The sequence below is a fragment of the Corvus hawaiiensis genome, chromosome 1, assembly GCF_020740725.1.
Source record: "Corvus hawaiiensis isolate bCorHaw1 chromosome 1, bCorHaw1.pri.cur, whole genome shotgun sequence".
Lineage (NCBI taxonomy): Eukaryota > Metazoa > Chordata > Aves > Passeriformes > Corvidae > Corvus > Corvus hawaiiensis.
The window spans coordinates 83,181,537-83,206,309 of NC_063213.1; the positions used below are offsets into that span (position 1 = coordinate 83,181,537).

Here is a 24,773-nt window from a genome sequence, read left to right on the forward strand (position 1 = left end):
TTGTGATTCTAACAATTTAAATTATAGCTTATATACCCTATGCAGGAGAAAATAGAAGAACAGAAATTCTAGCTGAAGGGCCAAGTACTGTCTTCATTTCCTCTAAAATATATTCAAACAATTTTATTTCTGTATAAGAGGTAAAGGGATGCTTTGAGAAATGAATTTATTTCATTTTATTGCAGTGTTTTGAAAGTTGGTTTTTTTGGCTGCATATAACGTCAGCAAAATGAATAATGAACTCTGCTGTATCTAGAGTCTTGTCTTTCATGCTTTGCCTCACATACAATTCTCTTTTCTTACAGCTATTTTATTCATTAGATTAGGTCCTGTCATCTTTGCAATTCACACAACAGGAAATCAATAATTAATTATGGATAGGTAAAGCAATGCTTCACTGATTGCCTAAAACACCCAAGACTTGCACTTTATAAAACCACCAGGGATAGTTTCCTAGCTGTTTCTCACTTGAATAGATTCGGCAAGTAATTAGCACTATCTCTCCCTTATCGTGTGTCTCTTCATAGTTAAAATCAAGGAATAAGGTGTAAAATTAAGGTACAGGATCTGTGATTAGAAGATGATAACAATGCACACCAAAAAAGTGCATTTGAAAAAAGAGAAGTCACCAATGCCATCTCTGTGGTATTTTAAAAGAAGAAAAATGGCTGATACTCTCAGAAGACTAAAGTACTCCTTGCACTGCGATGGAAGAGAAAAACGGGGAGAGAAAATATTGTAGATTATTTTGAGGTTGAATGCTGACAGTAGGAGAATAATGGCTTTGCTTTCAGAGAAGCTGAGATGGAGGCTGGGAGGTATACATCTCATTTTGGAAAAAAATGAGTTTAACCACCAATTCTGAAAATGTCACTTCAAAGAGCCTACAGAAAACTTAATAATCCTCAGCCAGTGCCAGACAGTTTTGCTGCAGTTAATGACTGTCTGACTAGGAGCCCTTCTTTAAGCCTCATGCTGCCCTAAATACGTATTTCAATATGTATTTGTCTTTCAGCTTCTTAAGCAATTGAACTTCTGCTGTGTCTGGGATGCAGAAACGGTCGCTTATAAGTAAAAGCCATTTGCACACTGAAATTCAGAGTAAGAAGACCAGAAGCACTGAGCTCCAGCCCACTGCACCAGATAGGAGAAGGAAGCTCTGTGTGTGTCACACAGCTGCACCAGCTGTGGAGCAGCATGGCAGCCCCAGCCTCTGGGGCAGGGGGCTGAGGGTGCCTGGCCCTGCCACTGCTGCTCTTTGCCTTGGCTCAAGTGATGGCACTGCTTCCGTGGGGCTCTCAGCAGAGTCTCCGTCCTCTCCCCCCAGTTAGGTCTGTGCAGGGGGGGAGTGAGTGGCCTTCCTCACAGGCTCACAGAGGAGTCATACTCCCAGCATAACCTCTAACCAGCAAACATCTGGTTTCATCATCATCGTGAGAAGGCATGTTTTCCTTTAACCACTTCGGCTAACTTCTCGTACTGCCACCAACTCCTGCTCTTTTATCCAAATTAATGTGATATTTTTAAAGCCCCCAGACTTTATGAATTTCTCTTTTTAAAAGTAATTTCCTGGCTTCCATATGCTGTGGAAATGAGACCATAAGCACAAATACTAAAATCTTCAAATTTAGATGAGCTTCAGTGATTCATGTCTTCACTTTGTGTCTGTTGATTTTGGGTGCCTGGCTCATAACTCCTTGGGAGAGGAGGGGAAACAGGACACTTGGAGTCAGTAGCCCTTTTGAAGCCACTGAAATTACTCCAGAATGAAGGATTTAAACCAAACACATGTAAGCTGGAAGGATCTTCCAGCTCAATCCCTACTCCTCTCTTGAACAGCATATCTTGATTTACCTCCTTGGAAGCAAAAGATAAAATCCTAGGAGTAAAAATGTCAATAGTCATTAGAATTGAAGTGTAACTGATGGCAGTAAAATAATGTTTATTCATAATACATCATACAGCAGACCTATGCCCGGGAATTCTTTTCTGGTTTTGAGTTTTTCTGGAAACAACACAAGCAAATCCAGAAAGAACAATACTTTCAGGAATTAGTTTACTGCTAATAGGATTTGACAGTGTAAATTCATTTGTAAATTCAATTTGAATTTTTAAATGCAAAGAAAAAATTAAAGAACACCTTCTGTTTTAAATTAGATAGTTTATCTAAAACTAGTTGGTTTGTTTTTCAGGAGTTTTTCTTTTTGAAGCCATAAGAATCCCTCTTCCAAAGTAAATACTCTTTGAGTACCAAGGCAGGGGCTTTTTTAGAGAACAGCTGTCTCGCCATCACTTCTTCAGCAGCTCATATTTCCTCCAGTTGTGCCAAGTCCTGTAGGTGGGAACTAGTTGGCTTCCTCCCTTGTTGCCACGGAGCTGGCTTGGTATCTTTGTTGAGAAACACTGGGAAATGTATTTATTCTTTCTGTTTTATTAAAAGAAAATGTGATTACAGGTTGTAAACCCTAATGATAAGTAAGGGTGATTGTTGGTGAACATTAAAACTGCATTATTTCGTAAGTCCAATGTGAGAGCTCCATGAGATGTATATGTGGATTGCCCCAACCTTGTGACCATTTCAGATTTCTCACCACAGTCAAGTCATACATATAATTTTCATATGCCTATCTATGTAGATCATTTGATCCACTTCTACTTTCTGCTATGTCTTATTAGAGTTGTGACAGCAAATTCCCACTAAAGAATTGCCCAGGCCTGTGTAAGTCTGATGAGCCTTGACTTAATTCACATCAGATTTATCTTTTGCTGTAGACAGCGTCACACTGGTGCACACCAATCGGGATGTTTAATTTAACCTGACAGTGGTGCTTTAGCTTGCAAAGGAAGCAACACCAGCAGCTCAGAGCAGTGTCTGGCTGAGTTCCAAAGTGGGTAGATCCTACATTACGTACTTACAGACAGTCTGCCTTGTTGCTGTGTCACCTACTTCTAACACCACAGTGGGTCTAGTTACTGATCCCCGTAAAAGGTTGTCTATCAGAACTTCACATTTCTGCAGCTTTTAACCATTATAGGAACAGTTATTACTGCAGTTAATATCCTTAAACCAGTAAAAAGCTGGCTTACAGATAAGGAAGTAGGATGACGAAGCAAGTCTGGTCCTGTGTGCTTCAAGTTGTCTGTAAAACTTCTATTAAATCAGATCAGAAGAGGATCAGACCTGAAACAAGAGTAGCATGCTGGTAACCTTCAGGAAGGCAGGTAACAATATTATCTGTAGTTTTTCAGGCATTAGCTGTTTTTTTATTGGATTTGTTGCATCATTTTTATTTTTTCTTTCTAGTAGGAATTTTCTGCTTACAAGAAGTTGCTTTTCTCTATTCCTGACAATGTTCAAACACATACGGCCAGGAGTCAGAGCAGACTGTGTTCTTCCACATTGAAAGATACTGATCCATCATACAGCCATCATACATCATACAGTTTTTCTAGACCACTCAGTGCTCTTCAAGTCAGTGTCTTCTTGTCACAGCTGATCAGCATAATCAGAGAATAGGGCTTGTTTTCACTTTTTGCTGCATGGCTATGAGCACATGAACTGCTGTGGGCTTTCTTTTTGAGTGGATGCTGTGAGGTATCCAGGTTAAGCACCTACCCTCCCTGACTCCTGGACATTCCTTGGCCACCTCACTTCTTTATTGTCTGTGAATTCTTCAGGCAGGAGCTCTGGTTCCCTATTGGGACAACATGGTGTCAGTTCCTATCAGCACTTAATTTAATTCAGTTATGGTACTACAAGTGAGAAAATGGTGTGTCTGATATCATCCACTTCCACAAATCATCATTACAAGTTTTAAATTTTTGCAAACACAAAAGAAATCTGCTATCCATTTTGCCCTTAGATTTTAAACACAAAAAGAGTATCAAGAAAAGAAAGTTTAAAAAAATGTATTTTCATGAGACACATACAATAGGTGTTTGGCACAATAAGTTTAGTCACCCTGACAAAATAATTATTTTCCCATGGGCCTGACAAAATTATTTATTTTCAAAGTGATTGAAAGTTTAGCAGGAAGACAACCTGTTCACCCCTTAAGCCCAGTAAAAGGTGATCAGATAGACTACTGTATCACTTCCATTTTCTACAGTGATCATCAAACTCCCATCCCAATTTTAATCCTGCAGCTTTTCCAAGAAGATATTCTCAGAAGCATGTCACTGCAGATCAAGCTTAAACATCTGGACTTTATGAAGTATAATTGATATAATAGTATGATGGATATATTCAGTGTAGTCAAAATATAGACAAATGCCCCGTAGAAGATACCTTAGAAGAGATGATAAGGATGTATAATGGTATTTCTTTAGTCAGGTTGTTCTCTGTCCTCCTGTAGTGTGCAGTTGCCACCTATTAATTAATTACTGCCCTTTAACAAATATACCCATTCTGTAACAGAATTGCAGTGACTTGCTTTCCAATTTGTCAAATCCTTTTGTCTCACTCTTCCTCTCTTAGATCATGTTTGCAGCTAGTAAATTGGTTTCTTAAATTCAGTCTCACATACTTTGGTCTTGAGTTAGCTTTCTTCTCTGCAGGGCACTGCTGTATGCTGTACCTTTAAGTACCCAAATCAATTTAATTAAATTTCATTACAGGCAGTAGACCTGAAACAAACTAATGAAAGCAGCCATCATGTCAGGTGGTATTTATCTAGCCATTAAATTGAAAATACCCCCTTTAGGCTCTTAAAAATTAGTTTCAATATTTAACACTAATAGCTTTTGGAATTGTAGATGAGGATAGTTTTAATAAATTTTTTACAAACTGTTTACCTTTACAAGGAAAGAACCTTATTCCTTGCAGCAGAAGGGAGCTAAAGATAGATGACTTAAAAGTATTAGGGTTTTGAAATACTGTGAGGTCTGGGAGCTGCCCTCAATCTATTGAAAAACACTATGAAAGTTGTCATACAGTGATAGGAGTATTCCTTGTTTAGTCAAAACTATTGCCAAGTCACTACAATGCTTGTCTCAGAGTCTATTGTTTGCCTCACTTGTCTTATTGAGCTGATTTGGCTTGCCAGCTTGAGAGTTTGTAGCAGAATTTATTTGAAGACCTCATTATAAGCGCTACTGTCACCAGAGAGAAAGAAAATTTGCAGGGAAGAGAAGAAGGGAAAACATCTGCTGCAGACAAGACTGCTAGTGCCAGCACCCCAAACAGAGCTCCTTGCTGCTCAGGCACCTTGCAGTGCTGTGTCTGAGGAAGCAACATTGACAAAGTACCTGTTGATATCCTCCACAGCAGAACTGGTGCCATGTGCTATTCCTGCAATGTCCATGGGACAGGGCAGGTGTCAGAGATTTATTTCATCCACTTCCTGTTAGAACCAGGCTGCAAGTATTAATATATACAATACAGATGGAATAGACAACAGGAAGAAAGACTTAGGGGAAGATTCTCGTCACTTTTTTCTGAACCATATGCCAGGGTTTTGCTTGAGGGAAGCAAGAGTGCGAACGGAGAATGTACTTGGCCATGAATGTATCACAATCCACAAAACTGGAAGTATTTCTACCTTGCTCTGTGTAAGCATGGTTGATGTCTCTTACTTTTGCAGACAGAGAGTAATAAATAGTGCATCCCTTTTGCTTTTGTCAGATCTAAAGTCTGTCCTCTTCAGATCTTACCCCCTTCTTCAGTCTGTTTAAAAGAAAATAAATAATCAGAAAACTAGAACAGAATGAGATATAGTCACCTTTCTGGTAAGGAATTCTGACCCCAGAGAAGGAGAAAGAACGAAACCATTTTTCTTCATCAGGATAAGGCTTCTCACATGTTTGCTTCTTCAGTTTTATAATAGAGAAATCACTGCACAAGTTATTGTTAACCAGAGATAAAAAATTAATGCTATTATATGTCACTTGTAGTCTTGATGCTTGCATAGGATTATTGGACTTAAGCTATTCATTATAACTATGAACTCTTATGTCTTCTTTAAAAATGCATGTGTTTTATATGTATGTACATATTATATATAGTAATTTCCAATTTGATTTAGGAAGTTAGGACTTCAGAGATGTTTTTCTTCTTTCTCATGATTCCTCCCTCTAGCTGGGAGGATGTGGCTTGTGTAGAAACTGCTTTTTGGAGACTGGATATAGATTGGAAAGATTATATATAGAAAATTTTGGTTTAAGCAAGTGGTATTAAAGATCAAGTATTTCTTTTTTCAAGTTACTCTTACTATTTTTTATTAATTAACTAGATTTCTCCCTTGTGTTTTCTTATACGACTGTGAATAAATATGAGGTGCAGTTCAGTGAAGTGTCCTAAACGTGTGATAGAGGACAAACCATCGCTATTGACTCCAGGGAAAGTCCTGACTGTGCTGTAAAAGGCGTAGCCCAGATTTCACTCTTCCTCATTTTTGTCTTTGAAATTGCAGCTAAGATATACCCCTGCTTGTACAAATGCATTACATGAGGAGTACAGGCGTTGGGCACCTGTAGTTAGGTGTCACCTGTGTCTGTCCTAATTTGTTTATAGCGTTTCCCTCTACAAGAAGTATGAGTATCTTCTTTCCTCTTGCTGTGTCACAGTCTTGCTGAGTTCTCTTTCCTAAGAGTTTTGTGGAAAGGAGATTTTCAAGCCATCTTCTCTTCTGAGAGCCAGGTGCCCATGGTTTCTGTGGATGGAATGAAGCTGGAGAGATACCTTGAGCAAAGGCAGAGCATGGGAAGGGGTGGGATTCATTGCTGGATGTCTGGAGTTGCAGAGTTAGTTGTGGGAAAGTTCTTTACTACCCTAACAATGAATTATTCTTTTGTAAGCAAGAGGAACATTCCAATTGGTTTTTGGCCATATTTTATTGTGTTTATTTTTAGTCAGCATTTCACTGCAAAACTTTTGTTTAGCACATGGTGCTTGATGCAATTTCCACTGAGCCCAACAGAAAGTAGGCATTTTAAAGCTGTGTCAGACTGGGAAATCTCAATGCCACTGATTTAGATTTAACATTAAGCACTGATAAAGACAGTTGCAATCTATCAATACTGAAAGCATTCGAAATACTGTCATTTAATAAGAACGCTATCAAAAGTCAGTCTATGCTCTCCTAACAGTTTCAGACTATATGTAATATGGTTTTAAAAATGCGAAATACATTATTTTGGATTATTGCATTATGTTAGGGTGCAGGAATAAAACATGAATTATTTAAACTTTCCTTTTTTTATCTTTGAACTAGCTATTTCTAGTATTTTTATTACTTTGTTGGGTTTTTTTAATACGTCACCATTAACATAGTTTTAAATCTAAGGAATAGAATTTCTTTCTGTACGCCTTGGAGAAAACTGCAACAAGGAAAATGCATTGATTCTTTTCCTCTCGTGTGAACAAAAGGGCAGTTAGTATAACTAAGCTAAATAGATGTGCAGTCTAGTAATCTTCCCAATCTACTTACTCCAAAACCTCCCTATAAAATGGAACACATTTCAAGCCGAAATGCCATTTCCAATTTGAAAATAGAGGTGTGGAAAAAAAGAACTATTAAACAAATAGCCTAAAACACTGTTAATTATTTGAGTCTTTCCGAGGTGTTATTTTATAGAACTTTCTACATATATTTTTAATCTTGCTGTGTCAGTACAGTCAGCACATCCTGTCCTGCACCACTAACTATATTTACCACCCAGTGGCAGGAGGAAGACAGGAGCCTACTGGTGTGTCCATAGTGAAAACACCAGACAAAACCATTCTGCTTAGAGCAGGGAACTGTGTGGCATTTTCATTGACCGTTGTTGCGGTGCTTGGTGTTGCAGGATGGATGGTCACAGTATCACTTCGTCGCCTCATCGTCAACAATAGAACGGGATCGGCAAAGACCGTACTCTTCATCCCGCACGCCCTCCATCTCTCCCGTGCGCATGTCTCCGAACAACCGCTCAGGTAAGGCCAGGCTGAAGCAAAGGTGGAGGTAATCAATCTATCACCATCATTTTCCTTGATATCTGGATTTGTTGTTAACTGTGGTGGAAGGGCACAAAGTGTATTCCTTACTGTCACCAAATTGTCTCCTCAAAACAGGATTTTAACTTTTTTTATTAGCACCTGGTAAAGTTTTACAGAAGAAAGATTATTCCATAACTTTTTGTCATGAATTCTCCCAAAGTGTTTTCCTGATGGGGCTTACCTGACTAGATCTCAGGGCAACGGTGTCCATTAGTAGCACCAGGAAATTCTGTTACTCACTTTGCTGGTCATGAAAGCCACTACGTAGTTTGTGACCATTTTGCACACTTAGCAGAAGTTTAAAGACCCACATTACTTTTTTGTCAGGTTTTATTCTGGGTATGTGTGTATGCATATGCATATGTAAGTTTCCCAGATTTGACTGCAGGTCTTCCTGTAACATTCATAGTGTGTTTACACCAGCTATTATCAATTCTGTATGATCTGCACAATGAAATAATGTATCTCAACTTACGCCGTAGTGTAAATTAATGTTTCTATTCAGAAATCAAGTAAACTTCCCCTCAATTTATTGTAAGGTGGAACATACCTTCATTAGATAAAGCCATTCCTAGTGAAAAGCTTTCAAGATAAACAGAGTGCAAAGTTAGTCTTTCAGTGGCCTTTCTGCTACTTGTTCAATCAACAAATGTTGTCATCTCATAGGTACACCAAGAGTTTAGGATTAAAGTTGGTGGAACTTATGATTGCCATTACCATTATGCCATAGTTTGGTTTTTAAAAAATTGCTTTGTTAATTATCTAGAAGCTGCATCTTAGTCCTGCAGAACAACAAGTGAGGAGATGTGAAAATGTAGCCAGAAGTATAGTGAGAGCTGCTGTTCTGTTTTTAAAATCTGCCATTACACAAGTCCATAAAGGGCTCTTGTTCCTTTTTTTCTTCTCCAACATCTCATTTTGACTGTAAGTGCAAGGTACTTGAAATGTCTGGCCCTGAGATCTTAGTTCTGTCTCTTGCCAGAACCATCTTCTCACTTCTGTTATTCTAAATTTTGGATGAAATTTTACTGCCATCATCAGTTATCTTAAGACTGGAAAAGGACAAATAATAGTGGCTGTTTCTGAAGGAAGAAGAGCCCATGTCATTACACATGGGTCAGCTCAATGTCAGTCTCAAAAATTGCTGGAACAAATAATCACAACCTGAGCACCTCAAAGGCAGTAGGAGCATAAGATATTACTTAACTCTAGTGGTATCTATTTCTACATAATAATGTAAGTTGCTGTGTGTCTGGTAGTATCCATATCAAATGCAAGCATTGGTTCAATACCACTTGCTCTTATTAAATCCATCTGAATTCAGGCTACAACACAGTCAAAGCACTTTGTGGAAAGAAAAGTCAGTAAGTACAATATTCTATAATCAGTAAGAATGTTGCACACAACATTTTTATGGACAAACTAAGGCAAGCTAGCAAACAGTTCAGGAAACATCCTGTGTGGTAAATAAAAAACTTACTGAAAACCATTCACAAGGCACGGGTATTGTTTATTGCCAAATTGGAAGAAAGTTTTGCTTGGAGCTTTGCCTGGGTCCAGTACTCTTCTATGGTTTTAGTAATGACCCAGATAATATGGAAAAGTTACCTATTACCTTTGTGGGTGACAATAAACATGGGAGAAACTCATGTTCTTTGAAGGGCATTATTGAAAATCAAAGTGATCCTGAGAAATTGGAGGTAATGTTCAGAGGAAAAAAAAAATCCAATACTTTAAAAATAAATTGTAAGGAGAATGTCTAGGTAGATGAAAGTTCTTTAGAAATTATTTGGGGATTTTTGTCAGTTGCACACATAAATTGGAAGGTGGGAAAATCAGGATATGAGAATATACTGAATGAACTGTGATTGTTTAACTCGAGTAAAAGAGACATGAGATGGAGACAGTGGGAAGAGGTACACACCAAGTCTTCAAGCATGTAACAGCCAGCCGTGAAGAGGAACGGTGTGAACTTTTTCTGCTTTCATAGCAGACAGATGGAAATAATGAGCAGAAAGGAGTCAGGCTAGACATCAGGGAACATTTCCTAGCAGTGGGGAAGGAAAGCACAGGAGCAGACTGCTTGGAGCAGTTATGTGATCTCTGTCATTAGAGATCTTTAGTTTCAGATTAAAATCTGTCAAGAATTATATTGGTATTCTGGATCCTACCTTGGGGTAAGAGTTGAAGTAAATGAACTCACACCGTCCCATCCATCCCTAGGACTGGGTGATAACAGACTCCAACTAGTGTGGAGAGCTGTATTCTTTTCTATGTCCTATATCAATCAATGACTTCATGTTTGCTTCCTGTAAAAACTCTGAAAGAGGGTGCTTCTGCATTTTAACACTTGCCAGAATGTAGTTTTCCTCTCACGGGAAGAGAGAGAGAATTCCCACAGAGAACAGTGAGAGATAGTTTTGTCTGTATCAGTCAATTTTGTTCAAAACAGCAGTGTTTATAACCATTACCAGAATATGTGAAACAAAATGTGTCTCTCTGCTAGCAGCTTTTTCAAGGTTTGTGTTCTGGCCTGCTCCCCATTAGACTCAAGCTGCCATTAGCTGATTTGGTAGTTTAACGTCATGTTTCTTTATATCTGCCGGATTATCAGCTTTAGATTTACATCACTATTGACAAACAGTTTAAAAGCAATCCCCTATTCTAATGGCTTCATAAGAGAGAACATCTGTCCTACATTTGCTCTGTAAATTCAGAGGCAAGGGCCAGCAAAACCAATCGAAGCAGAATTCAACATCACTCGTGCTTCCCTACGCCGTAGTTAAGTGCCATTGCTTCACTGTTGCTTAATCAAAATATGTAACGTAATTTAGAGATGCTGAAAGATATGCCTCAAGGTCAAGCTTCACAAAGAGTTTGCCTTACATTTTAAATTTTTTTCTTTTCCTTGGTTTTAAACAAAGGCATCGTTAATGCTTTTGAGCTTCTTTTGACATATCAAATACCTGGGTGGAGGCAGGGGACTCTGTGGGGGTAAGCACCAGCGCTTTAGTAATTTTTGTACCGTTGTGCCCTTATGAGGCTCTGGGGGGCTCTGCCACTCACCCTGTGTTCCTTTTCCTGCTCTCCACAACAGGAAAAGTGCACTTTATCTACCAACACCTACGTATATTGAAGTCAGTTTACTTGAAAGCCATTATTTTTTTATTTGCTTTTCTCCTTTTCCTAAACATTGTAAGCTCTAAGGCTTTCATGATCAGTGCCAGTGATCACCTTCACATTCTCCAGTGTGTGAAACTCGACTGTAAAACCCAGTTCTCTCTTTCATCAGCTGTACTTTCCTCCTTTTAGCCTTTCCATGAGTATAGGTGATGAGGGATTTAGTTTTAATAAAAATAGCTTAAAGTAGCAGTTTTGCTTTAATGGCAGCTGTTCACACATACAAATACTTAAAGACAGAGAAATTATATGAGTTACCTTTAAGTGTTATGCGTTTTTGGGATATGTTTTCTAAGGGAAAAAAAAGGCTTTCTTTTCCTCCCTTTTCCATTAGAATAATTTAATTGATTTGTTTATTTTCAAGAGAAAAGGGGAGAAACCATTTTATTAGGGTTTTTCCACACAGCTCTAAGTTAACAGTCAGTGTTTGTTTTCAATGGAAATAAAGTGACCATTTTGAGGAAAAAACAGAAGTACCCATACCAGAAAGTTCTGACAAGATAAAGAAACTGAAAAACAAAGGGAAAAAAAAATATTGTTGTACTTTTTTTTTTTTAATAGTGATCATCTTACATGTTGGATGTAAGTAAAAGAAAATTAAATATTCAGAAATAAAATTATGTTTGCAGTTGATTGTCCAATAAATACATTTGCCTTGCCCTTGAAATAGCAGCATCTTTTCTTTTCCTCCATAATGTGGTAGTATTTCTTCAATCAGCTTCATGTTAGAAAACTAACAGATATAAATTTTACTGAAATGCTTACCCAAGAGTTAAACCCTATATTCAGTCATGTATGATTAAAAAAAAACAAAACAAAACAAAACATTTTTGTTATCTAGCAAGTGCCCCAGCCTCACCTCGGGAAATGATCAGCCTAAAAGAAAGAAAAACAGACTATGAATCAACTGGAACTAACGCCACTTACCATGGAAATAAAGGAGAACACACTTCTAGGAAAGACACCATGACAGGTGAGATTTTGCTTGCATGGCATATGTAAAAACCAGCTGTGGTAGAACGCAGGTTTTAGAGGATTGGCTGGGCTTTGCACTGTGTAAAAGAGTCAACCTGCTTTGGTTAATTCCCAAGTTTTAGCCACCTTGAGAAATACAACTGAAGATATATTTGAATGAATACAACGCTGTGTGAAAATTTGTGAACACCATGGTTCTTTACAGAAGAAAGGCTCTGAATCCAATTCTGCATGTCTTTTGCAATTTTACATTTGTTTTCATTTCAGAAGGAAGTTGGTTGATCACTTTGAATTAACTGGTATATTTGAGCATGTGCAGTGATCCCTAACACCTGTCTTTTGCAGAGAATGCTCTCCAGGATCAGTTAACTTATTTTGTATGTCAGTATTCATAGGAAATTTGTGGCTGTTTGTTAAGTCTATCCATGTTACTTTCTCAGCTGGGCTGATTTAAATGCAGTAATTTTCTCTGTATGTTGTGGCATCTGTTGCAGGTTTCTTTGAAGGCCTCTCTTCCCCAGTGAGCTCATTGATTTCTTAGCATTTCAGTAATTAGGAAATTTTGAGTGCTTTTCCCAGCGCTGTATCTCTTCATGAATTCTCTAGCAAAATACATGTTGGTCTCCATCACCATTGTACAGGCTTATATAACCATTATTGAACTTTTTGTCACGTTTATATAGTGCCAAGCATCACGCTCTCCTCTTCTCCAAATGCTGCCTCTGGGCAGGCAAAAAATTGCAGTGAGAAGTCACTCTGCACTTTCTCAATGCCTGTTACCTTCTCCCATGCCCTCTGCAGAGGTCTTGCTCAGAGGCAGAATGAGTTGCTCTCCAGGAACGTGGTGGCTCAGCATCAATCCATCCGTAAGATCCATCTTTCAGGACTGTATTCAGGGTATGAAGATGCTCACACTGTATCTACTACGTTATATGTGATTATGTACTCAAAACCTAAAGACCAGCCTTGGAACTCGTGTGAAAATGCAATACAGAACATTAATTAGCCTGAAGGTGAAAGTCTGAAGAGAAGAATGTCGCTCAAGAGCATTTGGAAACCACAGAAATTAGGAGTGTCCTGAACGACTTCTGTGGGGTACTATGGGAGAGTGCAGAAGATTCAGTCAAGGTACTGCATTTTATGTATCTGTAATGCTTTGAGTGTTTCGCAGTCCCTGCATGAGGTGATTCCCTAAAACACTTCAGTGATCTTTAGCTGGCTGATTGTGAAGGTCAGGACTGAAGTTTTTTCAGCCATTTGTCAAGGAGCCATAATGGGTGAATCTCAGGATTAAGAGCATCAGGCTGAAAAGGAAAAGGCAGAAACTGTAGTATTTTATTCTAACTGTATCTGTAAATTCAGACTAGCAAATTATTTCAGGAAGTTGACCAAAATACAGTGTCTCCATGCTGAAAATTCGTGTTTCCTCACAGAAAGTCTTGTCTCTCTCTGCACATTAAAAAAATGGGCTTTTCTTTTTCCACACCCCTTTTCATTGTCTTTTGTACTGTGGTGTTTTTCTTCTCCCATTCCTACTTCCCTTATTTCCCTTCTCTTCCAATATAATTTTCAGATTGTGAGGTTTGTACTGCCTCAGAAAGCTTTACTCCACTTTGATTTTTGCACTGTATTTTCCTCTAATACTGTCTTGTATTTTGTCTGTTTCTACTGATTATTTGGGTGGGCTTTTAGTAAGGAAACTTGAAACTCTCAGCATCATGTTCAGCTATCAACTGTCTTTCCAGCTCCTGAGCTCAGTGAGGAAAAAAAATCAAACTAATTCAAATCAAAAAGTGTAATAATATTTCACAATCTTACATGACCAATGTACAAATAAATATGGAATTAACAAGTAATTTTCTCTTTTTCAGATCACCAAATCTCTGCACGTTTGGTCTAAGCTCAAATTAAGCACCATTATAAGAGCAAAAGAAAATGACAGAAGGAGTTTTGTTCATCAACATTCAACATGGAATCTGTGTAATATAATTGTAGCTCATTAAATAATAAATATTTGCTTAAAAATATATATATAAATCAGTATTTGTGACTTTGTGAGACATTTTGACTTCACTTTAATACAAGTTCATGTAGCAAGTTTCTTGCAATGCCTGTGTTTCATTTTGTGCATCAGGCAGTGCAGTGCAGCTGGTACATCCACTTGGATGGGACTTTAGATTAATGTTTTCTCAGGTTCCACCTGGCATACACATATTTTGATCTGCTCTTCTACTTTTGTGCCAAGCTGATGTATTACCCAAAGCTTTCTTTGACTCATGGATTTTACACAGCGTGTAAAACTATGTGACAGCTGTAGTCCCAATTTATCCATGACTGTCTCCACGCTCTTCTCCAAAGCTCTTCTCAGTTTATAGTTCAAAAATTTTATGACCTTTGGGCTGGGACTCAAATGAAGGTTTTTTGATGGATTTTCGAAGTAGGAATGTTGGCTTCCTGCCATCCTGAGGATTTGTCAGGAAAGCTCTGGGGAAAATGGAGAATCTATGAAGTAAACAGTTTGGCTGAAGATGATAACCTACATTGATTTCACAAGGATAGCTAAAAAAATAGAGGCACAATATCAAAGTTCTCATTGCCCTCTTCACAGGTTTATGATGCCTTTTATATTTACTGTCCATTTTCTTCTCTCTGTAGAAAATAATAACCAATAATAAAAGTTTGTCACCTGAAGTATATTTTTAAGACAAAAACTCTTATATTCAGTTTAAGTAAATGGGAACTGTAAGTGCATATGATAATGTTATTTATGTGCCATGGTGTTTCCTTCAGAACAGAGAAGATAGGGTTTCTGTGTACTATCACGGGACTCCTTCTTTGAGGTTTCTTTTACTTTCTTAGTTCCCTCACTGAACTGATATGTGCATCATAGTCTACACGCTGTGTCTTCTCTTCCAGCAGCGGAAAAAACTTCTAATTAATTTATTTTTCCTTTGGTTGTAAAGAATCAATCATCAATACTTTTGTTATTAAAACTTACTGGCAAGTCCATGCACATTCAGAACATACAAAAAAAATATTCATTAGGTGTTACAAGTGCTCAGGCTTATTGTTATTGCTTTCAGAAACCAAAATGCACTGTAATCTTTTCTCATGCCCTTACCTCATTTTTCACCATGCAGGAAGGTGGAAGTGGTAGTGACAGGTATAGAAGCATTTTCCTTTACTGTCTTGAGCTAATTTTTTTTAATTGGAGACCTGCTGCTTATAGCAGAAAAGCAGGTTGCGTGATACCAGCTGAGGATGACTACCTGTCCAGCTGAGCTGTCCTTTCTTCTTATCAGTTGGTGTTCCTGAGGGCAGAAGGCTAGCATCTTGTTATTCCAAAATGTCTGTAAATGCATTCAGAATAAGTACTTCCAAGATCTGAAAGCTGAATGTTAAACCATGAATCAAGTGACTGGGATATATGGGGATGAATTTGGTCAATGACATCTTTGTCACATAAATCACTGAGTAACATAATTTTCAAAGCTGTTGTCAGCTTTAAGGAAAACTGCTATGGGGAACTATGTGACTTTTTTTTAATCAGTATCACCTAGAAGACTGAACAGAAGGGAGAAAGAAAGGTATTTTTCTATAATGTTCTTTATGCAATTCAACCACAAAATACTGCAGATTGATCATAGTACTCATTTTAGAATGCTCACAATTTTGCCTACCAGAAAGTGCCTCTTCAGTGTTATCATGTACTGACTTTTAGAGACTGCATAAAATATGCACATAAACACACACATGGATCACTCCTCAATTAATTTAATCTTCAGCTAGGTCCTACATCTGTGTGAGGAAATGTGGCTGCAGGAATATCTCTGTCTTTTACTCCTTTTACTCTTTTCCCTTCTCATGCCATGTTTTGAAAAGAAAAAAAAACCATTGCCTTCTCTTTCTGTTTTACAATTTTATTTTGATGGTACATATACAATATTATCAGGAAAAAGCAGATACTGACCACACAATATCCATTGTCCATTCATCTAGCTCATTCTCTGCTTTCTTTTATATTTGTCCTCTGCTTTTGGACAGCAAGAGTCAGCTGCTCACTGAAGCATAGCAGAGTAGGAATGGAGTTCCCAAGGTGTTCCCCTGCATGTTCAGAAGCAGGTACTGGAGCAGGGCTGCATTCATTGCTAACAGCTACATTGCTTGACTTACATTTCCTCCAGAATCACCATTACCTCAACCTCCAAGCTAGCCTATGCCAAGACTTCTTATTCTTGGACTCTTGACATTCATTTTCAGCATTTTATGTCTCATTGTTTTATTGCATTAAGAAAAGATTTACTAGGGATTTGAGGGGTTTTTTTTTGTTTTAAACTTGTGAATTTGTATCCCCATCACTGCAGTGAAATCAACAACACAGAGCTTGCAGCTGTTTTCATAAGCTGAAACTATCCATTTTCCGTTGTGGAATATGTGATTCAGGAGACCGTAAAACTTCAATCTGGTATGTGACATTTGTGAGCACATCAGTGCAAATGTCACAGTAGTGCACTGGACAGCTACACACCAACTCTGAACTATTTCTAGGCTTATAATAGTCATGGCTGTTAGCAGCACATATGTACCACATGCCTTTTTATATATCTGTATGGAAAGGTCATACCTCCCTCTTAATGTCTCTCTGACTGCCTAAAGTAACAACATACAAATTAGCATGTGTCCAGTTTGCTATTTTTCATCAGATTCTTCATAATACCCTCAGATGTTGCACCTTATACTAGTCTGTTACTCTTGACATCGAACAACCATGAACAGTATTGACCTGTCTGAACTCAATATGTTCAGTCATGTATGACTTGAAACTTGCGTGCACGAAACTTCAAACCCACTTATATTGGCACATATATTCATAAAAACTAAATGGTTACAAGTTCTTCCTCCATCTTTGACAGTCCAATACATTGAATGTTGCTTTAATGTTTTTTCAAGAACTAGGACTTCACAAAATGGATATCTGAAATGCTGAGTATCTTTAGATCTTGACAAGAGGAATTGTGTAACAAAACTTCTGGCACTTTGTGGAGCAAGCAAGAAAATCAGAAAAACTGCATTTAAAAGGTGGTATCAAGGAAAGATCTGGCAGTTGTGCTACTGAGAGTCGTGTTGTTGTGAGATGCACCGTAAAGAGCAATGCTGATGCGAACTCCTCTAATTCTAAAGACTCATCAGGAGGGGTATTTTCAAACGCTACAGCAGAGGCTGCAGCTGGAATATAAAGAAACCCACTGAAACAAGTCAAGTATGAAAAATCCCTTAAGTGACAAACTGTAACCTGAACAGTGAGAACCTCTGCCGATCAGCTCTTTCGCACTAACGTTTATGACCAAAGGAAATTGCTCAAGCACTACTTTCCATCATTTCACCTGTTTCTATCTGTTACAGACTATTGGCATACAGGTGGAATTGAGAGTATCTGTCACTGGAGGAGCCCAACCAGCATCTGTCACTAGAGTTCATATTCTTCCCACCTTAAAAACAAGGGTCATGCTGCACTTGGAGACCTCCAGGGCTTTTCTCTGTTTCCTACACAAGACTCTGCACATTTTTAGTAATTGCATCCAGCTCTTCAAGGAACAAGAGGGGTTTCACCCCTATCAGTTAATGGTTATGAGGTGAAAAGTTGTTTTTTTTCCAGATGTTAGAGCTCATCAACCAATCCTATAAGCCCTGTCTTTATCCTGTTTTCACAAACATGCTGCAAATCTTTAAGAATAGCATCTGAAATCTGTGAAGCAGCAACATGGACCAGTGCATCACACTGACAAAAATTATACCCTCAGCATGGAACCCGTGGCAGATGTGAAGATCAGAATTGGTGTATTCCAGTCAGCTTTGGCTGAAGGCCATGCCTTTCCTTTCCTTTTTCCAGAAAGGTTGCAGTGGTGTGGGGAAAGGTAGAGGAAGTTTTACTTGCAGAGGTCCATGCTTGCACATTGCCAAAGGAAGAAAGAGTGCTTACATCTTCAGTAACATGGTTCTTCCTAGTGATGTGACTGGCATGGATCCCATATCCAGCTTTCAGCTCTGATGCTCAGGCTTGCCCTCACAAGTTTTGAGCTGTGAAGGTATTAAAAGCCACTCTTGGTGCCTCCAGGTCTTATACCATTGCACAGAGACCTGAGAGAAGTCATGACCTACATGTTTCTGTTCCACTGATGACTCTGATTCACAACTACTCAATTTTTACTTTCAGGCCTGTTCTTTTATAGTAAAAGCCCTCATAACAGCATCCGATCATTGGTTAGAATGCCTGGAAAGTTAATAATGTATGAAAAGTGTGCAGCAGCCACACAAAATGCTACCTTCATAGTCTTTCAAGTATGAGAAGTAACTACAGTCTTTCAAGTCCTACTGGCAAACTAAGCTTCAGCTACATTGCCAAATCAGAGGGATCGGTGGAGTCAGCTCTGCAAGGAAAATCCTTTGCTTTCCATGTGGGGTTTTTTGGGACGGGGTCAGAAATAAAGTTTTGCAAGACTATATATTATCCTCCTTGTATTTAGAATTACTTCCAGTTTCAAACTGATAGCTGAGTTTTGTCTGTGCATTTGAGTAGTAGGACATCTGAGAAGAAAGTGACAGCAATGATGGCAGTCATGGACTTGAAACTGTCTTGGCCTGACCTCTTCAGTATAACTATATATTACTTTTTGCATAACTTGTTTTTCACTTACATTTAATCACTTTTTGCTTGAATAATTTCATGATAAAGCAAAATGACTGTAGGATTAATAATTCACATCATCCAACTGAAGTGAAAGAACTGAAATGTTTCTTAATCTCAATATTTACAGCTGCTGTTTGTTGCATGTGTTACATAATCCCATCTATAACCAGAAATTTATTATTGAATGCTAGCTGTATATGAAATTATTTTGTTGATTCATGTGTGAAGTACACAAGATTGTTATGAGCATGGTATAGAGCCTGCTACCTTTAATAAATGTATACCAAGAACATGTATGTACACCAAAGCAAAGAAGATGACCATTTAGTGGGAGGAAAAGTCTGCAGATGTTTTGAAAAACTTTGGTGTGGGGGACACAGGCATTGTATGATGTATTTAATGAAGCCTTTAGAATTCACTTTGAGGCCGAAGAGGTATGTTGGGTAAACCTGCTTTTTCCTTCCTTTCCTCTCTCTGCAGCTCAGAACACCGGAATCTCAACTTTGTACAGGAATTCGTATGGTGCGCCTGCTGAAGATATCAAACATAACCAGGTCAGTACAGAAACTAAAATGTTACTGTTCCAGATGGCAAAAACTGGTGCAATACCGTATATGGAAATGGAAGAAAAATACTACAAATTAAACAATATCACAAATAAACAGATTGCTTCATGTAGGATTTTACTCCTATGCTCAAATTAAACACCTGTGTTTGAATATGTGATGTGAAATGAGGTCCTGAAGGTACTTTACACCTTCTAGAATTAGAAACTAGAGTAGTTACACTCCTTTGTGCAGTTGTAATATTGAGCCTAAACTTGGAAGATCACTTGGGAGATTTATTCCTTCTTCCATCCTGTTGCCCACAATAAGTTGTATCTAACAAGCTGTGGGCATTACTGTCTTCCAGGTTTCAACACAGCCAGTTCCACAGGAGCCCAGCAGAAAAGATTATGAACCATATCAGCCATTTCAGAATTCAACAAGAAACTATGACGAGTCCTTCTTTGAGGACCAAGTGCATCATCGTCCACCTGCAAGCGAATACAACATGCACCTGGGACTAAAGTCAACTGGCAACTACGTCGACTTCTACTCAGCTGCTCGTCCCTATAGTGAACTTAACTATGAAACAAGCCACTATCCAGCCTCTCCCGACTCTTGGGTTTGAGACTTGGGCAGATACAAAAGCTCCAGGAACTGTGCATGTGCATGCATACCACGAGACATTTTTTTTCCTGCAAATTTAGTTTGTTAAAGCCTGTTCCATAGGAAGGCAAAGATAACCAGTACGGAAAAAAATAATGAGATTTTTTTAGAAGGCTAAAAGATACGAAAGCTAAGCCTGGGAGTAATTAGAAAGAAATATATATATACATATATATATTTTACAGTGTGGGGCAACTTTACTGTTGGCCTGTAGAGTCTAAAGTTCGGTGCTGTATATTGAACGTGGCTGAAGGACAGAGGAAGAACATGACTGGGTCAAGAGTTAAGCACAAGTTACTGAGCAGCGTACATACTTTATGGGGAACAGCTTCTCACACTTTGTTTAATATCCTCATTCATTGTGAATCTAGGCTTCAAGTTGCATTTGGGGTTTCCTCTGTACAGCAAGATGTTTCTTGCCTTTTGTTAATGCATTGTTGTAAAGTATTTGATGTACATTACAGATAAAAAAAAAAAGGTGCATTGTGTATATTACACCAATGCCACAGTGTTTCTTCATCTATGGTTCTAAATATTGCTTCAATTTCAAATTTTGAAAGATGTATGAATTTCCAGTTTTTTGTTTTCTTTTCCCCGGTGCGTTTTAACAAAAAAAAAAATCAAAAAAAAAAAATCAAAAAAACAAAAAGGAATATTTAGCAGTATTGTTTGTTCTGATATGTGAATTTGTTTGTGGCAATTAAAAAAAAAGGCATTCAGCAGTTTCTGACAATTAACATTCATCATTCCACACTCCTTGTCAACGAAGTGCTTTTTCACTGCCTAAAATTTTAGATGTAGATATTTGAAATAGATTTTTTTCATTTATACCAGTTTTCTTTATGATGATACAGTGTTAAAAGAAAATAAATTACAATTGATCTGTCATCCATATTTGCTAAGAATGTCTATTTCCAAGAACCTACCATACAAATACACATTCTTACTCGTGTGTGTCCACGTATGCATAGTATTCTGTGTGCGTGTGTTTGAGTGTGTGTGTTTGTGTGGTGTAAGACTTCTTTTCATCCAATGTTCTCCTTGTTAAGCTTCAATTTTTGTTTGATTTTCAGTTCTTTTTAACAGTGGAAACTCCAGTATGTGCTTTCTCTTACTCACTTCCGTAACCATCGATAGCAATTCAACATTGCTAGGCCACATGCTCACAAAAGAAGGGGTAGCTGATTTTGTATCACCAACTCCATCACCCTTAGGTGCCATTTCCTTTAAATAGCATCTTTTGATCTTCTCTTGAGGAAATTTCATTACTCTCCAGCCACCAACCAGTAAGTGCTCAAGGAAGGCAGAGTTTGATCTTGCCGTCTCCCTGAAGGAATGGAAAACTAGGACCTATGAGACTTTAATCTGGACTCTCCAAACTCTTTAGACTACAGAAGGGTCCAATTCTTGAACCATTAGGACAATCATTTATTTTAACCCATACCAAAAATAAAACCCAACACCCAGAACACATTCCTCAGATATGAAAATAAAGACCATTTCTGTGCGTTTAAAGTGAAATTCTAAAAAATGTAAGGGACAGAGATTTTTTTTTTTTAATTTAAAAAGGGAAGAACAGCTACATAGGCTAGGAGGCCAAAAGAACTGGCATATTCGTCTTAGCTCTTGTAACGCTGGAAGGAAAAAAAAAGAAGCATTTCTTCATTTCTGTTATTCAGGCAACAAACAGTTCAGCATACAGTTTTCAGAGCATAAGACCCACCTCAAATGGAGTAGTTGTAAATTGCTTAAATTGCCAATAAGGAATTTGTTTTTGGTTGCAAACATTTCTGTGGTTAGTCACTGTAATAGTTTTAACATCACCTGGCACACTTCAGGCTGTGCACAGGGGGAGAAGTCTCTCACGAGTCATCACCTGCTCTATAGGACGCAGCCCAAGTAGTTCATGCAGGCAGGTATTGTGACGTAGAGTTGGTTTATTGGTAATCTAGGACTATAGTTTAATCTTTTTGGCAGCTTTTCCCAGTGTACGATATGTAACCTTTGCTCTTTGTAGTAAACAGGGGGAAAAAAATAGCATGCAAAAAAATTTTTAAAAAATTTCAGAATGGGTGGGTGGGAGGGGCACAGTGGGCCAGATGTATAGTGAGGTAGATAAAAATACTATTCATAGTTTTGGACACAGGCTGTTTATATTTTATTTATTACATTGATTTTAATAAGTGACATTTACAGTGCTCTTTTGAACAAAGCACATTTTCAGTATAAAAGCTTTTTTTTAATGAAGAATGTCACTCGCAACTGGAAGTTCTTCTTGACTGCCTGACAAACACCAGGCTGGTGCAGCTCTGCAGGCACAGGTTTGCCAACAGGCCGAGGAGATGCATCGTTCTGTTCGAAGTTCTTAGGACAGGAGATTCTTGTAAGTTGGATGTATTTCCATTCTTCAAACTACTGAAATGCCCACATTGCCCTCTTTCAGCTCCTCTTAGGAATTACTTGGAGTCAAATGTTGACCATTGCTCAAGTGAGAGATTCTGGATTGATGATGTGGCATAAAATACCTTTTGTCTATACTTTGTGTTGGTTTGTTTCCATTCTTCTGTAGTGGCAAGTGCTCCGACTGATGACGTTCACTCTTGCTGTACTGGGTTTTGAGAAGGTGTTGAATTACCTGGCTTCTTTTCCAGGTTTGGAAATACAACACTGCCGCCATACTAAGCAAGATATATATGATGCATTCTTTTTAATATTGAGGAAAGTATCATTACCTATTGCTGTTCCCTTCATTCTTGTACTAGATCACACACAGAAATAGAGAAGAAACAAAACTGTTCCAAAAAAAAATGTATAAAATGCAATTGATGTACTGTAAAATGTCGGATTTTTTTTTTTTTTTTTTAACAAGCTTCGTATTAGAATCTTGTTCAGCTGTGTAGAGCTATATAAATCTCACTGTTTTATTAAATGCTGTTTATGGTCTGGAAGGAATGGTTAACCTATCTCAAGATCTAACAAATTTGCACTAACATGAGCAATATTGATTTGAGAAAAAGTAATATGAATTCAATATTTAAAAGATAAACTATGATTTTAAAGGTATATTAACACTGAAAGTACATTTTGACAAATAACATATTTAAGCCCAAAATATAAATGGTTGTGTCAGATAACACAAAAGAACTATAACAATATAGATTGAGAAAAAAAATGTGTTTCACTGTACATGTTGCTAACATGTACAAAGACAAACTCATATTGACGTATTTTCTATTAATAAATCCTACTGTATTGTGGAGAATCGCTGGTCATAGTGCAGTATGTTTAAACTCAGAAGTTGACTCCGTAGAAGCTGCCCAGCTTCACACAGCAAACAGATCCTTGCCATTTAGGTATTTTAAAGATTAATCAGGTACCTAACTTTCAGCTCTCAAGTTGGTCACTGCCCCCTCCCTCTCCACGAGTTTGATGAGCACAACCTGCTCTACATCAACCAGCCAAGGGGAAAGATATTTTTGAGAACACCCAGTTCACCCCTAATTATGGCTGCCAAGGGCTCAGCTGCCACCACTAGTAGAGAGAGTTAATCTACATCCCTAGAAAAAAACTGAAAACCTCAAGGCTGGTGCTACTGGATAGGAACATGCTGTAAAAAATACGATCTTGGCCACAGGTTACATAGACCACAGCCAAGAAACAAAGAGCAAAACATTAATTTACTTGTGCATTGCTGGAAGATCCAGCACACAATGCATGTAAAGGCTCGGGAATAATTGTTTCCTGGGTTGCATGAGCTTGCAGAAGCATCTCGCCAAGAGACTTGCAACTCAAATCAGAAATGCTGACTTATTTTTTTATATCTTGGCACAGCACAGGCTGTGCGAGCCAGTGCATGGCATGTGAGGCTTTCTCATCTCCTCTGTCGCTGTTACTCATCCTCTCCTGCCAGCAGGCAGAAAGAGCTCTGAGTTTAGAGTTATTGCTTGCATCATGGGAACGAGTGAGAGATGGAGATGGCAATCCAAAGCAGGGGGAGGAAAACAAAAGGGCCTAAAACTGCAGACACTCAGAGTTTGTGCATGGAGACAGATCCACAACCCGTAATTACTGACAGTGGAATGTACCCACCAAGAGATTTAATGCACCAAGATCTTCAAATATTACCATCAAATTAATGTAATGAACATTTAATAGTGGCAGTATGATGCACGCAAAGCTTTATGCTAGAAAAGTGGGAGGGAGCAGCAGAGAGAAGTCACAGGTCACCACTGGGCACTTCCAGCTTCAGCCAGCAGATGTTGGGCATGTGGGCAGAGGCTGCTTACTGCTGTGAAGCAGAGGGGAGAGAGATGACTCTTGATAAAAAACTATAGGTCCAAGCCTTTCAGACTAGGTCAAAACAACATCAGGCAACTAAAACAGAGGCCACTTTTTGCAAACCTGCCCCTTGCCCCACCGTCCTCAATGGCAGAGTGAGGTCCCCCTAGCAGACACATGGACATGGTGCACAAGGGGGGCAATCCCATCAAGGGCCCAGCTTGCAAAGGCCCTTTACTCTCAGCTGGACAATACCTGGTACAGGTGTGTGTCTGACAGCTGCCAGGGCCAGGGCTGAGCTTGTCAAGCAGCTGCAGCCGCTTTCAGTTTGAAGTCCAGTGTTTTCCCTGGAGGACAGCTGGGCACCAACATCTGCCGAAGAACTGTGCAGTCCTGGCTCTTTCCCAGGCACTAGGCAGTTTCTAAATAATGGCCTAAAGCCAGTTTCAGACATTTAGGCTGAAAG

The 24,773-nt window shown here is 38.5% G+C and overlaps 1 protein-coding gene across 11 annotated transcripts in view; it reads left to right on the forward strand.

Moving 5' to 3' along the window:
• CTNND2 (catenin delta 2) overlaps window positions 1-20,917 on the forward strand; it is a 669,045-nt gene extending 648,128 nt beyond the window's left edge. For 9 of the 11 annotated variants that reach the window (XM_048311789.1, XM_048311808.1, XM_048311816.1 and 6 more), the window contains 4 exons: window positions 7,786-7,912; window positions 11,997-12,128; window positions 19,299-19,372; window positions 19,731-20,917. In XM_048311789.1, coding sequence (XP_048167746.1) covers window positions 7,786-7,912; window positions 11,997-12,128; window positions 19,299-19,372; window positions 19,731-19,991 — 594 coding nt within the window. In that variant the 3' untranslated portion in view covers window positions 19,992-20,917. Of the gene's footprint in view, window positions 1-7,785; window positions 7,913-11,996; window positions 12,129-12,931; window positions 14,155-19,298; window positions 19,373-19,730 lie in introns of those variants that run through there. The other 2 variants (XR_007205226.1, XM_048311841.1) reach the window with 2 other exon arrangements.
• The last annotated feature ends 3,856 nt before the right edge of the window (window positions 20,918-24,773 follow it).